This window comes from Pelophylax lessonae (genome assembly GCF_965119305.1).
Source record: "Pelophylax lessonae genome assembly, chromosome: 6".
Lineage (NCBI taxonomy): Eukaryota > Metazoa > Chordata > Amphibia > Anura > Ranidae > Pelophylax > Pelophylax lessonae.
The window spans coordinates 40,190,622-40,208,404 of NC_138773.1; the positions used below are offsets into that span (position 1 = coordinate 40,190,622).

Sequence of the window (17,783 nt, forward strand, 5' to 3'; positions counted from 1 at the left end):
ATTTTTTTTTCTTTTTTTTAGGGGTAGGGGGCGGCGCCCTGGCGCCCCCTATGCACGGGCCGCCACTGGTCAAACCTCCTGGCCGCCCTTCGTCAGGGAAAGTTAACCCATGTGCCATGCCTGATGCATGTCCTGAATCTCGTGATACAGCGGTTTTTGAACTCGTACCCGGGAATGCAGGATGTGCTAAGGATGGCAAGAAGGGTGTGCAGTCACTTTAGGCGGTCGTACAGTGCCACTGCACGTTTAGCCGAAGTGCAGCACGAGTTTCACCTGCTGGTACACCGCCTCGTCTTTGACATGCCCACCAGCTGGAACTCCACCTTGGCTATGCTGCAGCGCCTGTACACGCAGCAGAGGCCCCTCAATGAATATCTCTGCGAGTACGGCACCAGCACTGGCTCAGCGCACCTGGGCTTTTTTTCGCTACGGCAGTGGCTTTTGATTAAGGATGCATGTGCTGTCCTCTCTCCATTTGAGGAGGCCACAAGGATGGTCAGCCAGGACAGCGCATGCATCAGTGACACCCTACCGGTACTGTTTTTGTTGGAGCACACTCTGCATGGCATTATGGACAGGGCACTGGAGGCAGAGCAGCAGGAGGAAGAGAAGGACTTTCTTGCCTCTCAAGGCCCCCTTTATCCTGACCCCTTCATGCCTAGCTCCCAGAGGCACGAGCAGGATCCAGGGGTGGAAGAGGAGGAGGAGGACGACGATTCTTCGGGAACTTTTGCAGGCTTTGAGGAGGAGGAGGAAGACATGTGGCAATCTGCAAGGCCTAGTTTGACTCCCTCTGGGACACTTTGGAGTAGTACGTGGCTGGGAGGAGGAGGAGGAGTATGTTCAAGATCATGTCGTTTTGAGTGACCCCGAGGAGTCAGCTTCTCAGGCCTTTGCAAATTTGCGACGCATGGCAAACATCATGCTTCAGAGCCTGCGAAAGGACCCCAGAATCAAGGCCATTAAAGAGACTGACCACTATTGGTTATCCACCCTACTTGACCACCGGTACAAGTCAAAAGTCTCTGAGCTTTTCCCATCCACCCAGAGAGTCCACACGATCAAATCCCTTGAGAACAGTCTCAAGAGGATTCTGGTGAACATGTTCTCAGAGTTCCGTAGGGTGCAGGGGCGGGGACAACCTACCATGGACTCTACTGCGGGTCACGAGAGGAGCGTTGGAGAAGGCGTGCGGTCGACGGATGCCTTTCGGTCTTTTTTTAGTCCTCACCGCCCAGGCCTCTCAGCTGCCACATCGCATCGACAGCGTCTGCATCAAATGGTGGACGATTACGTCAGGGCACAAAGTGACACAGAGGGCTTTTCATGTGAGGAATCCGATCCACTGGCATACTGGGTCTTAAGATTAGACCACTGGCCAGAACTGGCCCAGTATGCCATGGAGTTGTTGGCCTGCCCTGCTTCCAGTGTCCTATCGGAACGGGCATTCAGCGCAGCAGGAGGATTCGTCACAGACCATCGAACGAGACTCTCCACCGACTCAGTCGACCGTTTGACATTCATTAAAATGAATCAGTCATGGATATCAAGCTTTGATGCACCTGATGCAGACCTTGTAGACTAGTCTATCGTTGCGATGTGGCAGCTGAGCCTCAGTTTAAGCCTGGACCAGGGTGCCACCCTCCAACCCTCCTCTCGTTCTGTTTAGGTTCACAGAACCTCATTTTAGTTTCCACTAGAAAAGATTAATTTTTTTTTTTTGGCCTTCTGCAACACCAGCTCTTTGGGCTTACGGTGGGGAGGCTCCGCAAACACCAAAAATACCATGTTTGCGCACCTGTTCCACAGGTGCACACCTTCATAATTTGTACGCCTTCTTCAAAACCAGCTCTTTGGGCTTATGGTGGGGAGGCTCCGCCAACACCCAAAACACAATGTTTGCTCACCTGATCCACAGGTACACATCTTCTTATTTTTTTTGCCTACTTCAACACCAGCTCTTTGGGCTTACAGTGGTAGGGCTCCGCCAACACCCAAACAACAATTTTTGCGCACCTGTTTTACAGATTTTTTTCCTTACAAAGGTAATTATTGCCTTCATGACCAGAACTTTCATAGGGTTATGGTGTCAAGGCATCGTCGGCACCACCAAAGGCCCAATTTTTAAGCATCCTTTACTTCTATTTAAAGTCAAGAGACAACAGAATTCATCCAAAACATCTCTAATCTTGTTCACTGTGCACTACATTGTGGCCCCTACCCCTAACCCTCAATGTATCCGTGCATATATGTCTGTTTCTTGTGAGAATTCAAGTTAACCACTTAAGCCCCGGAAGATTTTACCCCCTTCCTGACCAGGGGGTATTTTGCGATTCGGCACTGCGTGACTTTAACGGACAATTGCGCGGTCGTGCGACACTGTACCTAAACGAATTTGGCGTCCTTTTTTTCCCACAAACAGAGCTTTCTTTTGGCGGTATTTGATCACCTGTGCGATTTTTTGATCACGCGCTATAAACAAAAAAAGAGCGTAAATTTTGCAAAAATAGCAATATTTTTCCCTTTTTTTTATATGAAATTCCCCCAAAAATAAATGTAAAAATCAAAATTTTTTAATATTTTCGGACAATTTGTTTTATGCTACCTATGTTTGGTAAAAAAAATCGCAAAAAGCGTATTTTGATTGGTTTGCGCAAAAGTTATTGCGTTTACTAACAAAGGGAAAGATTTTTGTCATTTTTGTTGTTTTTTTTTTTAACGCGTAATGGCGGCGATCTGCGATTTTTTTTTTGCGGTACTGCGACAATGCGGCGGACAGATCGGACCCCTGACTGACATTTTTGACACTTTTGGGGTTACCAGTGACATTTCTACAGTAATCAGTGCTATATATATGCACTGTTACTGTAAAAATACACTGGTAGTGAAGGGGTTAACTTTATTTGAGAGGGAGGGGCTGTGTGTGTCCCTAGGGGCGTGCTTCTAACTGTGATTGGCTGGGGCTTCAACTGTATGCAGAGTGATCAATGGATCTACATAGTAGATCCATGTGATCATCTCTCATACAGAGAGGAGAATGACAGGCAGCTTGTTTACACAAGCTGCCTGACTTTCTCCCTCTCCCCCGCCGATCGCAGAGTGGCCGGCGGCGATCGGGTCCGCCGGTCACACGCGCGGGGGGGGTCCGTGACCACGCGGGAGCGGGAGCGCGCCTCCGGCGGCGCGCGCTCGCTCCCTAAACCCTCACAGGCGGGCGAAGTAGACCTACGTCACTTTGCCTGTGAGGGGCTGACCGCCGCCGTAGATAGTCGTGCGGCGGTCGGCAAGTGGTTAAAGTGCACCAAACACCATTTTACATGAAATAAAGTGCATCTACATACATCTTTTGACTTCTTGAAAACATTTGGTAATAATAGCCCCATTGTGAAAATACACCCGTTAATTATATCCACATTTAAAGAGACAGCACCTTTTTCCAAAAAAAACTCTAATCTTGTTCCCAGTGCACTGCATTATGTCCCCATCATACACATTGGCTGTGCCGTTGATTAGGAGCAAAATAAAGGCGCGGTTAAGAAAAAAAGTCATTTTTGAAGGTTCTGCATGTCTATAATTCTGGTTCTGGATGTGCTACAGAGCTGAAACTTCACAGGTACACTTTTTAGACCCCACAGACACTAAATCCAAAGAAATCTCTTTTTTTTTTTTCAATAATTGGCTGTCTATCAAAAACGACAATTTTTAAGAACTTTTTTTGCCTGATTCATAGTCCCTGGGGCATGACCCAGAACCCTAGACACTTTAAGGGGCATTTATTAGGTTTTAGGGCTTCATAATTGTGTTTTTTGATTCCCGAAGTTTGGATCCCATTGATTTCAATGGGTCCAGGAATTTGAACCGAACTTTCGGGAAATTCGGGTGTTCTGGTCGAACCGAACTTTTCAAGAGTTCGATCATCCCTAAAATGAGACACCTTTTTTTATAGACCATCAGTTGAGACTGAACCAACTGATATTAATTTGCACTGACAAGGGGCAGGATTGCTTTCTAATTACTGATATATTTCAGCTGGTGTCTTGGCTTTTCATGCCTTTTTGCACCTCCTTTTCTTCATGTGATCAATAATTTTTCCCTGTGCCATTCCATTTTTCAATGTATTTGTTTTGGTTTCTTTGTATGTATCACTTACATGGGTTGTTACTGACATGTGGTGAAAATTTAATGCTAATAGCACCTTTAGAAATATATATTTACGTAAAAAAACAAATGGTGACATGTTCAATTCTTATTTTACCCACTGTATAGTATTATATATATATTGTGAGGGATTAGCTCGGTGACGGGTGTGGATGACCCCTTGGGGGGGTTCGTTACACAGGGAGATAGCCGAGAAGTGGTTGAAAACAACAGTGTATGGTTTTATTCTTGCAATTTTCTTCACACAAGTGCAAGCATCAAAAACATCAAAAATAAAAATAAAACACAAAATAAATCCTTGCCACTGTGGGCGGCTACCTTCACACACAGGAACCTACCTAGGGAGTCTGTCCCCAACCTACTGTTGGGCAGACTTGGCTGATCATACAGCAGACCATCAATAGTCCATTTATTTTCTCTTCACACAGAAAATGTCCCTTTTCTCTTCACATAGAAACAATCCATGACCTCACCTTGAGAAGTCTTCAGTCTTTTTACCCTCCTCAGCGCACATCGCTTCAGGAGGCATTCCTCTCCTATTCTCACACAGCTTCAGGAGGCATACATCTGACTGTCCTCCTCTACTCACACAGCGTCAGGAGGCAGCAATCAATAGACTTTCTCTGGACAAATTATAGAGGCCTTAATTTCCTCATTCTGAATAGCTGAAGGTTTTTCAACTTCCTTACACCTTCCTGCTGGCTACCTCTGCAGCCGACACCCTATAGTAATTGGTGAATTGTCTAAACCAAGCAGACATGTATCTCCTGTCTGTGACAACACTCACAGATTTACCTGACTTCCTGTCACAATATATATATATATATATATATATATATATATATATATATATATATATTATTGATCTACCAATATTGTTTTTTTTAACGCCGATACTGATACTTTGGTCATCAGATATCGGTATCAGCCGATATTGGCCGATATGTTCGGACATTAAAACATTTCTTTTAAATGTTTATAGATACAGTGATGAAGGGATCTGGGGGTCTAAAAGACCTCAAACCCTCCTCTGCACTTAGAAGCATTCAAAACGCCAAGTTTAGCTGTTTTTAAATGCTGTAAGATTTTTGAATTTGGCGCTGCCAGTACCCGGAAGTGATGTTATGTCATGACATCACTTCCGGGTACTCGGCGCCAAATTAAAAAAATGGAGACCCAGTCAGAGCCGAATGCGGCTTTGATCGGATCTTCTCTTCGGCGGCCCTGCAGGTTGGATTCCCGGGTCCCCCGGTGGGACGGGAGACCCGAGCGAGCCACGGAAGGCGGCGGGAGGGGGGGGCGTCCCCTCCCGCTCCTTGGAATGACAGCTGAGTGGCTTCTCAGCTGCATCAGGTTGTCATTACAAGATAGCCGACCGTCGGTACTGGGGTGATGCCTCTAGCTGCAGGCATCACTCCGGTACAAGCACTTTCGCAAAATATCGGCAATATCGGTAACCTCAGGGGCCGATTCCTATATATCGGTGAAAGTGCATATCGGCCACCAATATATCGGTGTTGCCGATAATCGGTCGATCACTTATATATATATATATATATGTCGCAGTCCCGCTAAAAAATTGCAGATCGCCGCCATTACTAGTAAAAAATAAAAAATAAATAAAAATGACATAAATCTTTCCCCTAGTTTGTAGACACGATAACTTTTGCGCAAACCAATCAAAATACACTTATTGCGATTTATGTAGCAGAAAACAAATTGGCCTAAAATGATGAAAAAAATTTGATTTTTTTATTTTTTGAATTTGGGAATGTTATATAGCCGAAAATAAAAAATATTGTTTTTTTTTTTTCACAATTGTCACACTTTTTTTGTTTATAGCACAAAAAAGAAAAAACGCAGAGGTGACCAAATACCACCAAAAGAAAGCTCTATTTGTGGGAAAAAAAGGACATCAATTTTATTTTGGTACAGCGCTGCACGACCACGCAATTTTCTGTTAAAATAACACAGTGCAGAATCGCAGAAAATGGCCTGGTCATTAAGGGGGCAAATCCTTCCAGTCCAGAAGTGGATAGAGTTGCACAACCATACCATACATATGTAGGTAGTACTGATCATATCCTTGTTATGGTGCAAGATTTACAATTCCTAATTGATTTTAGATTGTTTGAATGTTGCAGTGTATTTTTGTTTTTTTGTGTTATTCCATACACTGACATTGAGTCTAAACTTCTACAGAAAAGCTGCCTGATCCAGAAATTGGAGAAATAATGGTACCAGAACTGATTGAAGGAGAACCTGCCACCCTGAAGTGCACAATCTACAATTTTATGGAGCATTTACACAAAGTGACAGCGTGTAAAATGCGAGAAAACAAAATAGTAGATGTATATAACAGCTTACCTGTAGAAAGAGACAAAACATCTAATGACCAAAACACCTACATAGCGAAACTAAATTTGCCAGCTGTCTGGATGTCAGATGATGAATCAGAATACGAGTTCAGAGTACAACTTCCAGGTGCACGGCCTCTCATAAAGAAAAGTACAGGACCAATACATATCACAGGTGAGTAAAACCAACCTATTTTATAGAAATCCTGTAGTGTGGTTGTATGGAAACATCATGCAGAAGTAATACTTGGGTCATTATAAAGCAATTTTGTATTAACCAAAAGGTCACTTACAGTACAAAAAAAGCCACCCTGTAAAGGAAGAGGAAATATAATGAACTTTTGGAGAGCGTCTAAAATGCCGCTGCTACACTATTCTCCAGCCATCGCAAGCATGCATTTGAACATAGTGGGGTATGAGCTGGTGGGAGAAATACTGGGTGCAGTAGGAGGAGGAGATATTAACATACCTGAAAATTTGGAATGCGTCAGGCACTGTGGAGTTTTAAGATGCAGGCCACTGAGAAAGTAAATAAAATGCCTGTTTGTTTAAAGCGGAGTTCCGGCCACAAAATCGACATAATCGATTTTGTGGCCATCCGCTTGCTTTTCCTCACCTGAAACAGAAATGGATAGTTAGGATTTTTTTTTTTTTTACTTACCTTGTTATTGTAGAAAAATATACTCACCTTTCTTCCACTTCCTCCCTTGGTGGCCACGGCCTGCGCCGTCACTTCCGGTTTGCAATGATTCCTGGGAGCTGAACGTCATCGCTCCCAGGAATCAATGCGACGGCACCGGCCCCGACGTCAGTTCCGGTGTGACGCCGCATTCCCCGATAAACAGCTTCTGGGCATGCCCAGAAGCTGTGGAGGAATGAGGCGCCGCAGCGGAAGTGACGAGAGGGGCCGGTGCAGGCGCATTCTGGGAGAAGAAGACACGGAAGAGGATCGCGCCGGCTTCAGCTGCCCACAACAGAGATGGCAACGCTGGAGAAGAAATTTTAAAAGTGAGTATTTCTTCTTGCAGGTAAGTGCAACCCGAGACAGATCAGAGGCTAGCCATTATGGAATGTACTAGCCCTGACTGTCCCGGGGGTATGCTCATTGAAAAAATGTTTTTGTGGCCGGAACTCCACTTTAATAGGACCATTTTTTTTTTTTTTTTTTCAGTGGTGACATGGTCACTTTAACTTCCCTGGCAGTCTGAATTTTTGTGCTAAAAGCGGTACATTGTTTTGCATGGATATATGTTGTTTTATATTTTAGGCCTGTAATTCTTAGGAATAACCCTAATCTATCCATCTTTAGACGATCCCTGAAAACCCTTCTCTTAAGACCCAGTTCACACTGGGGCGACCTGTCAGGCGACCTGGTCGCCTGGCAGGTCACCGTAGGTCGTCTGCCATTGAGAAGCTGCGGACCCGTTCTAATAGGAGCGACACAAGTCGCTCCGACTTAGAAAAAGGGTCCGGAGCTTCTTTGGGGCGACCCGGAGCGACCTGCATAGACTTGAATGTTATGAAGTCCGAGCCGGCCGCTCCGAGGTCGCGGTGCGAGCAGCGTGCCGTGACCTATGAGGTCGCCCCAGCAAGTCGGATCGCCCCAGTGTGAACGGGGCCTTAAAGAAGCCTACCCGGCTACTCACTAATAACACTGTTTCACTTTCTTTATCAGCTCATCCCCCACAGCTATTGCCTTTTGTATCAATTGACCCTCCCTTTTAGATTGTAAGCTCTAACGAGCAGGGCCCTCTGATTCCTTTTGTTCCAAATTGTATTGTAACTGAAATGTCTGCCTTCATTTTGTTAAGTGCTGCGCAAACTGTTGGCGGTATATAAATCCTGTATAATAATAATAATAATAATAATAACTCACTTAAATCTGTCCAAACAAGAGTCTAGCAGACATCCCGGGTATGATAAAGTTTGAAACACGAAATCATAAATTATAATAACCTCCCTGAGTGTGGCTCGGGGTTAATATAGTGTACCAAAAGCGGTAACCCTGAGCTACACTCCTGATTACCCCACAATAAAACTCACCTTCCCCTGCGATTCCCCCGCGGTCCTCCCCTGCCTTCCTCCAGCCATCCTCCCGCTCTGTGCTCAGGCGATGCTGGCACCTGTCTTCGGGTTCCATTCCCTGCGAGCGTCGCGACGCAGGGGGGTGAAACGGGCAGCAATTTAAAAAAATGTAAATACACTAAATTACATGATACAAAGCTGTGATCCTAACGGATTACACTGTATCATGCCATTTCACCACAGGATTTCACCTGGTGACTTTTCCAGTGCCCTGCCTGTGCTTTTCCAGTTCTTTGTGCCTGGAAAATAGAGAACGACCATGGCGTCCAAAAAGCGTTTTTTTTGCGCAAAAGCGCTTTTGACGAACTGGAAAACAGCGACAGAGAAATGGAGTTACTTGAAGAACTGAGCAATAGTGATTGGTGGGAAAATTCGTCATCAGGTACGGAAAGTGACGACATCGACGATTCTAATGTCTCTTTCTGGCACAATCTGAAGAATCATTTTATATACTTCCCAAATTTTTTTTAGTTTTGGTGCAGAATGAGTAGTTTCATCAAATTCTTCATTATTTTCAAACTACTCATCACCAAAACTAAAATAAATTTGGGAAGTATATCAAATGATTCTTCAGAATTTCCAACGGAGCAATGTGCCAGAAAGAGACATCAGAATCGTCGCTGTCGTCACTTTCCGTAAATTCTGGATGTCATGTCAGTAAATTTAAATCTGGTAGGTTGGCAATGCTGATGGTTTGTAATACCAAACTATATAAGGAAGAACAGGGCAAAAAGGGACTTTAACGGCACAAAATTTAAAACAGTCAAAGATTTTGTTAGAAACTCATTAAAAATGTACGCACATTTTAATGAGTTTCTAATAAAATATTTGACTATTTCAAATTGTGTTTACTTTGTGCCATTAAAGTCCCTTTTTGCCCCATTCATCCTTATATATTTCGTGTTTGGGATGTGGCACCATTTATAACTACTCCTTGGGCCTAATATATATTTGGAATACCAAACTAAAGACAGCAGAAAAATTAGCAGACTGATGGTCAGGTCAGATTCCAGACACAGAGCACAGGCTCCCAAAAGCAGAGTTAACAGGCCAATGAGGATAGACAGAGAAAAGCCAAGTACAAAAGCAGTCCAAACAGTTCACAGGAAAATCAAAGAACAGAATTTATGGATCTGAAATCCCTGCTGCTGCGTGCATGTAGGGGTAGGTGGGTGCTACTTCCTCCATGTTCCCATTCTCGTTGGGCACCAAGTGTGGGCCACATAGGAGGCCTACCCCAGTATGGGTTCTTCTGGGCTATGCTAGGCACCTGTAACAGGATCACTCTCCTACACATGGGATACCTTTTGCTTTAGTGCCATTTCATCAGTGTCCTGGGGAAAGGCTGAGGTTGCCCTCAGGGAATACTCAACCTTAAGGCGCGCCTCTGACTTTAGAAATGACCAATACCCTGTGTACACTTGCACTATAACTGTTCTCCAGTTACTCTCAGGTCCCTGCATGAATGTACATTATCCCACTGTATCTTGCAATTAGATGGGCCATACCGAACACTTACCACAGCCACCTGTCCAGCGCTTTCCCACTACCAATCCTGGTAGCAGCATGGAACCTTGCCATGCACATGGCGTGGACTCAAACATGCACTTGACTTTACCTCCTAAACTTCTGTACTCCTGTACAGGATGGGGACCTCTGCAGTGCAGCTCCGCTCCAGCTGCTTTTGGAGACAGAATTTTTATTGAAAATGTTTTTTCATGGCCGGAACTCCGCTTTAAGTCAGTCAAAAACTGTTTTATATTTAATTTGCTTTTTTGGGGGAAGGGTGTGTTCCGACATCTGATGCTCCTGCTCATCTGTGTGCTTATCTGCTTTCTGCTCTTTTTTTGCCATTACTTACAATGGTATCAATGGTAGCAAGGATAGACGTGTGTTGTCAATCTATCACAGGGAATACAGGATGCCATGCGTAAGCATAGGGAGCCTGCTGTCCTTTATGACAAGCCCATAGACCAGTGGCAATCCCTTAGTTCAGTGATATGCTCCTAGTCCATAGTGATTGAGAGCTGCTCCCATCTGCCTATAGTATGCAGACACCAGAGCAGTCAAACAAGCTGTTTTGATATGTGACTTTGGAGGAAGCTGTCTTTCATCACAAGGAGTCTCCACCCCTAACCCACAGAGCCCTGAGATACTGCACTGAGCGATCAGGTGATAACTTTACAATCATTATCAAAAAATTACATTTTTTTTACTTTACTGCTGTGAATGCAAAAAAAAAAACTTGAAGGCATTTTAAATGTTATCCTATGTGTTCGTATATACTTTAATTATTTTTAAATCTTTGCAGGAAAGAACCAGGCTTCACTTCAGGAAGGAAAGGACCAATGTACAGAATCTCATACAGCACACATTTTTGCAGAAAACAAGCCTCAATCATCTGACCAACAAAAAACATGCAAACCAGAAAATGAAACCTTAAAAGAAAGTTATGAAGAGCAACCACAGTGTCCTGTGAAGTTGGAGAAGAAAGACAACATTGACACGGACTTAGCATCCACTAGTTCTTCCTCCGAACTAGAGCCAGATGATCAGGAGCCATTCACTAATCTTGATAACATGGAGGAAAAAAACCTTAAACAAAACCCTTTCACATCTTCAGAAGGGAATATAGAAGACTCCTCTATGAAGATGGGAAAAGACCATAAAGAAGATCAAAGTCTAGGAAGTCAAACACCCAATTCAGAACCCATCCACACCGGCTTACCAACAGCCAATTCCTCCCCTAAATTGGAGGGAGGTGATCCAGAGGAATTTGCTTTTCTTGATAACATGGATATAAAGGACGTGACACAAAATTCCCCTGATTCCTCATAAGCAGAAGAACATTGAGGGAAATTGTCTAGGAAGAAGGAACATAAAGAAGATCAAAGTGTAGGAAGTGTAAAACCCAACCAAGAAGAACTCTTTGAAACTATCTTACCAATAGACATTTCCTCCCATCAATTGGAGGTAGGCGAAAAACAGGAACCCACTATTCTTGATAACATGGATGTAAAGGACCTCACCCAAAATTCCCCCCATTCCTCATATGAAATAAGATTCAGGAGCATTTTTGATGAGGATGGAGAAAAGACACAAAGGTGATCAAAGTTAAGCAGGTCAATAATCTACAAAAGAAATAGACACTAACACTGCCTTTCAGAGGGGTCGCTCTTTTGTCAACATCAGTGACAGATCAAGAGGACAAATCCAGTAATCTTTATGAGCAGAGATGTATAGTAACTAAGTAGAACTACTTCACTACTGTACTTAAGTACCGAAAGGCGGTATCTGTACTTTCCTAGAGTAGAATTTTTTTCTCCTACTTCCACTTTTACTTCACTACATTTTTTCAAAGATTTCAATACCTCTACTCCGATATTTTTTTTTGTGCTGCATAGTTACTCGTTATTATATAAAATTACCACTGCCAGAACAGTAGATGGCAGGTTTCATGAAGTTCAAAAAAATGTGTATAATGTCATGTGTTAATCAGCGCATACCAAAATAAATGCTACTGTATGTATAAATAAAATGGTCTACATATCTGCTGTTAAGGGGAAAAAGAACCTCCCCCAACCAAGGAGAGTCATAGGCGTACATAGACCTTTTTTCTGGTAAGAGGCTGATTTGGCTTTTTTCACTGGAAGTTGAGAGCACAGGTTTTGCAGTTTTGTTTCACTGGAAGAGTCTATTTGGATATTATTTTGCACTTACCTTCATCTGCCGGGTAAGAGGGAAATCCACAAGGTGGTGGGAGTCGGCACCTATTATTTGGAATAGCACCTGTTTGATTCCTGCACCTTTGAAAATATATTCATCTTGTTTTGTCACATATATATGGTATTATGGCATTATATATATGGACTTTTTATTGACTTTGATTTCATACACTCTTCCTTTATTTCACTATTGGAATATATTGTTGTATATCACATTGGTTTATATATGATTTTGCGCACCAATAAGCTGTGGAGAAAAAAAAAACATGCAGGGAGGAGAAGGAGGGATGCTTTAAAGGGGAAAGGGAGGGACATAGTTTATCTGTTTTTGTTTACAAAAAGTTACAGCCAAAGGAATTGTAATTGTCCTTTAGGCTAATCATTTGAAATAATAAAAAACAATATGATGTTCAAATTTGAAAGAAAACTAATATACAGTCATGTTAACCCCAACTGTGAACTAGGTGAGCAAGTTGACTAGTAATGTATAATTGTTTTGAATCTAAATCAATAGGTTAGCTATATGCTATGTACTACCTATGTTTAATGGTACAATATGAAGGTTACTCATGATTGTCTTTTCTTCTCCTTTTTGTAAATGTTTAACGCTAAAGGCTTTTCTAGCCACTAATAACTGGTTCCTGAAGAAGCCGATTACTTTGTGCCGGCGAAACGCGTCGAACCACTACAAAGAAACAACCTTCTACGTTTCAACATGGTTGAGTTGTCTATGGACTAATTTTATGTCATCATGTTCAAACTATGTTGTTAGTTACCAAATGTGATACATTCATGTTGTTCTCTGTTTTTAATAACAATTTTCAATAAATTTATACTTTTTTATTTATTTGTTTGCTCACCAATTACTATACCAGCCCCTCAAAGTCCGCTCTTCAATATGGGAATTCCACTGGGTCCCCCTCGGTCCCCACCCTGTGGATTTACCACAATCCCATCCAATACCCTTTTTTCCGAATATGATGTTCAAACTTCTGACTTATTTCTTTAATAACTACATAACACAGTACTTGTACTTTTACTTTCAGTACTTGAGTAGCAATTTTTTTTAAAAAACTACTGGTACTTTTACTTTCAGTACTTGAGTAGCAAAATTAAAAAAAAAACTACTTGCAATACTTAAGTACAAAAAATGTTGAATACTTTAGTACTTCTACTCAAGTCACTTTTTGATCGAGCACTTCCACTTCTACTCAAGTCACTTTTTGATCGAGCACTTCCACTTCTACTCAAGTCACTTTTTGATCGAGCACTTCCACTTCTACTCAAGTCACTTTTTGATCAAGTACTTTTACTCAAGTATGGGTTTCGAGTATTTTATACAAGTGTGTTTATGAGACAGAAACAATACATTTTCCCAACTCCACAATTTAAGCGAAGATACCAAGGGGATTTCCTAAAGCTCACCATAATACCATATGACTACACTTTCCTTTAGATGTACCAACCACTTTGTATTGCAAATGGCTGCCTGATTAGATATACATGGATTAGATCATTTTCTTAGGTCTCAATATTGCATTGTTTTGGTAAATCTAAAGTTGAATGTATAAAGATTGTACGGTTCAAGTGTAACGTGTATGGTGAATCTTGATTGACATTAACTCAAGACTCACCATACACACCGACGTAACACATACAGTATATTCCGCATCTTGGAAGTAGGTTTTTCTGTGGGGCCGCATGTATGTGTATTTCCCTTTGTGCCACACGGTGCACTCCCAGCACAGAGACCGGAGTCTTACAGAGAACCCTGGGCCTCGTACTAATGATCAGGACTTGGATCTACCGATTCCAGGTCACCTGATACACAAATGGCAACAAGAAAAAAATCTGACAGGGGTTATAACCATATAACTACTCTATACAAAATAAAAATAAAAAGTTTTGCCTTTAGTTACACTTTTTTTTTTTTATTTTAATTTAATTTAATTTCATACGATTACATCTTTATACATTTACATCATCTCTCCTTATAAACTTGAGAAAAAAGAGAAACAAAAAGGTATAGAAGATGCAAACACTATTTCAATCCATCCCCTCACACCTACCCCCTCTCCCCTCTCCCCTTATCCCACCCCTGTTGCCATTAGTCTTCATCGTCTTTCCCTTATTACTTCTCCTCAACCTTCTATCATTTTCTCAATTATAACTTCTAGTTTTTTTAAACTCTCTCCAGATCCCCCAGATCTTTTCATATCTGGCTAATGCCCTTTATCTTTACGACTTAAGTATTTGATTTCTTGTATGAATTCCACTCTCCTAAACCACTCTGATTGTTGGGGCCTCTGGTTCCTGCCATTTCTTTGGTATTGCTCCCTTGGCTGCCACCAGCAAACTGGGGATCAGTGTATTTCTGTATTGTTTATTCGATTATTCTACATTATGGAATAAACACACCCATGGATCGTCCTTAACCTCAGTTCCTTCTATATCTTTTATTAACTGCCTAATCTTTTGCCAATTCTCCACTATCATGGAGCAATCCCACCATATATGGGTCATTGTACCAATCTGGGAGCAACCCCGCCAACACCTAGAGGATTTTTCTGGTTGTATTTGATTTACTTTCTCGGGGGTTATATACCACCTCGCCAAGCTTTTATAATTCAGCTCTATTGAGCTTATGTCTGTTGTTACCTTATGGACTGCTTCCACTACTCCCTTTATTTGTTGGGTCTCCAGACTCCAGATGTCTGCCTAATCCCCCCCCCCCCCCATTTTCTAATGAATGGCGGCACCTCGGGTCCCCCCATTCCTATGAGTATTTTATATATCTTCAAGATGTTTTGTTTTGCTTCTTCCGATCTAATTGGTTGAGGTAATTTCATAATGAATTGTCTTAACTGGAGGCACCGCCATTCATTCAATTTCATCAGATTCTCCTTTTGTTTCAAATCCTGATATGTGTATATTTTCCTCTTATTTATTATATCTTTTATGTGTACCCCTTCATCTAATATCCACACACCGAACTGTTGTTTGTTCCCTGGAAAAAATAATTTGACCTCACTAGTGTAATGATCCCATACCCTGAAAACATTCCTAGTTAAATCAGGTGTCTTCTCTCCCATTCTTCTGTATTTACGTGGTACCCAGCTATTATTACCCAAACTTGTTTCACTCATTGTGTTCTCTATGGTGATCCACGCTTTTTTACTTATTTCCCCCCCTCCCATTCTACTAACCATGACAATGCTACTGCATTAAAAAAAAAAAATAAGGCTGATTAATATGTGATAACACAACCAATCCCTAACCAAGCGCACTAAACAGAGAAATCCTAAAAATCCCTCTCAAAATATGCGATTTTGCATAGCTGCTGCTATTAATAAATAAATAATGAAAACCACATATATTACTCTACCAATAAAACAATCTATTATAAAAGAAGAAAATTTCCGCGCTAAATATGACAAAGAATATGGTGACTATAAACAATTATAAGCAGCTGGCACAAAATCAACTAACAGTGATTCAAAAATGCAATATATCCAAAAAGTGCAGCGCTGAAACCAGTGAAAAATTAGAAATGCTAAAAAGCTCCAAAAATTGTATAGAGAAAAAGATAGTGTCCAAATAAATAAGTACAGTCCCAACAGCAGGTTCAGAAATATGAATTCACATGCAAAGTATTCAGATTCCTTCCAGTGACACCAAGGATTAGTGTAAGAAAGGGACACCTCTGTGCTCAGGTATAACAAGCAGCTTACCGGAATTCCGTGGCTGCTCAATTGAATGAGACAGCCTCTCCCAGCTAGTAATTAAACCAGTAGATCGGCGGGGGTCAAACTCAAGTGCTTCAAAACTCCTCAGAAAGACAGCCTTTCCCGGTGGGTTGTTATACCAATAACATTAATATATGTCAGGCTTGGAACTCCTCATTTACTCCATCGAGCATAGATGCATGTGTAGAAAGAAATAGAGGCCCATAGCGTAATCCCGTAAACAATAGGCAATATTTATTAAAAAAAACTACTTACAGTATGAAGAGACAAAACAGGCATGTAGTTAGGCTGGTCATGGATCTAACCGCGGCGTCCCGCAGGTCTCCAAATCAGCATATGGAAAATTGAAAACAGCCAGCTCCGTTGGGGGGCGTGTGTACGTTGCGTCTGGAGTCGCCAACGTTTCATCATCAAAAGACGTCGTCTGGGCGTGACCCCACACCTTTGTACCCCCGCATCAACATTGAGTGGCGATCGCATCCGCCAATGGTTACTATATGCGATAGGGGCGGAAATGATGTACGTCCGCCCATAGCCGATAGGCCAAAAGGCGGAAAGACGATCGTCACATGATAGACGGTTAAAAACAGGAAGTGACGATCCGCATCCCGCAATGACTATTCGTCATTAGGGTGGAAATGACGTACGTCCGCCCATAGTGGATAGGCCCAAAGGCGGGAATACGATCGTCACGCAATAGACAATTAAAAACAGGAAGTGACGGTCCACATCCACCAATAACTATTCAAGCTCTCAGGGCGGAAGTTAGGATGTCACGTATACAAACAACACTAACACGGGAAGTGACGAAATATCCAGTATTCCACGGTCCTCAATAGTAGAAAAAGAAGTCAGCGAAGTATAATGAATAGCATTGATTGGATTCAAGCTTAAGAACCCCGGTGTGTAAACTCATTAGGAGTATAACCTCCAATGAGAAATATAACTATAAAAAATACAAAAAATTAAATATAAAAAATTCCGAGGTCGCTATCTGATTCAAAAACTATTAAGGATATAGTGGAGTACCAGGTACTCGTTATAACGGATAAGGGAAGTTGATGTCCAATCCATTATGTATGTTAAAAATGTTTTTTACATATTAATCGAGTAATTGGCTAATGTGAGACTACATTCCATTACAAGTGAACGCCATCTAGTGGCCAAATATGTGTAAAACAGTGAAGGTGATAAATATCTATATAAGTGATAAAAATATATAAAAAATAATTATGAAAAAAAAATATATATATATATATTTATGAAAACAAACTGTTGATGAAAACAGTGAGGATGAGAATAAATTAAGGTATAAAATCAAATGATATTTAGTGATGTGATGTAAACTAACATGCGGATGAACACATGTTTTTTATAGAATAATAAACCCATACTATTCTCAATATAATATGAATTTTCCATAAAAGGATCATAAAAAATCCTGTGAGTGAATAATTAAAAATGTTAGTGAAAAAGTGAAAAAATTATAAACGGAATGTGTGTCACATAGAGCCTTACAATTTTAAAATCAGCATATTATAATCAGGATAAACATCAACAAATTAAAAAAAGAGATTAAAAGGTTAAAATCAACTATTATTAATAAAATAATTTACATCCTATTCCACATTTAACCCATGAGGGATATAGGATTTTAAAAAATAGATCCAACGAGTTTCCATCCTAGATATTTCTCGTCTCACGTTGGATCC

General features: G+C 41.5%; 1 protein-coding gene across 1 annotated transcript in view; it reads left to right on the top strand.

Annotated features, from left to right (window-relative positions):
• Nucleotides 1–11,438, top strand: part of LOC309558541 (uncharacterized protein) — a gene marked incomplete at its 3' end in the record, with an annotated part of 63,463 nt that extends 52,025 nt beyond the window's left edge. Inside the window, exons 5-6 of the mRNA XM_082261620.1 lie at nt 6,361–6,690; nt 10,912–11,438. Of these exons, the coding sequence (XP_082117746.1) occupies nt 6,361–6,690; nt 10,912–11,438 (857 nt within the window). The remainder of the gene's footprint in view (nt 1–6,360; nt 6,691–10,911) is intronic.
• Nucleotides 11,439–17,783: the final 6,345 nt, after the last annotated feature.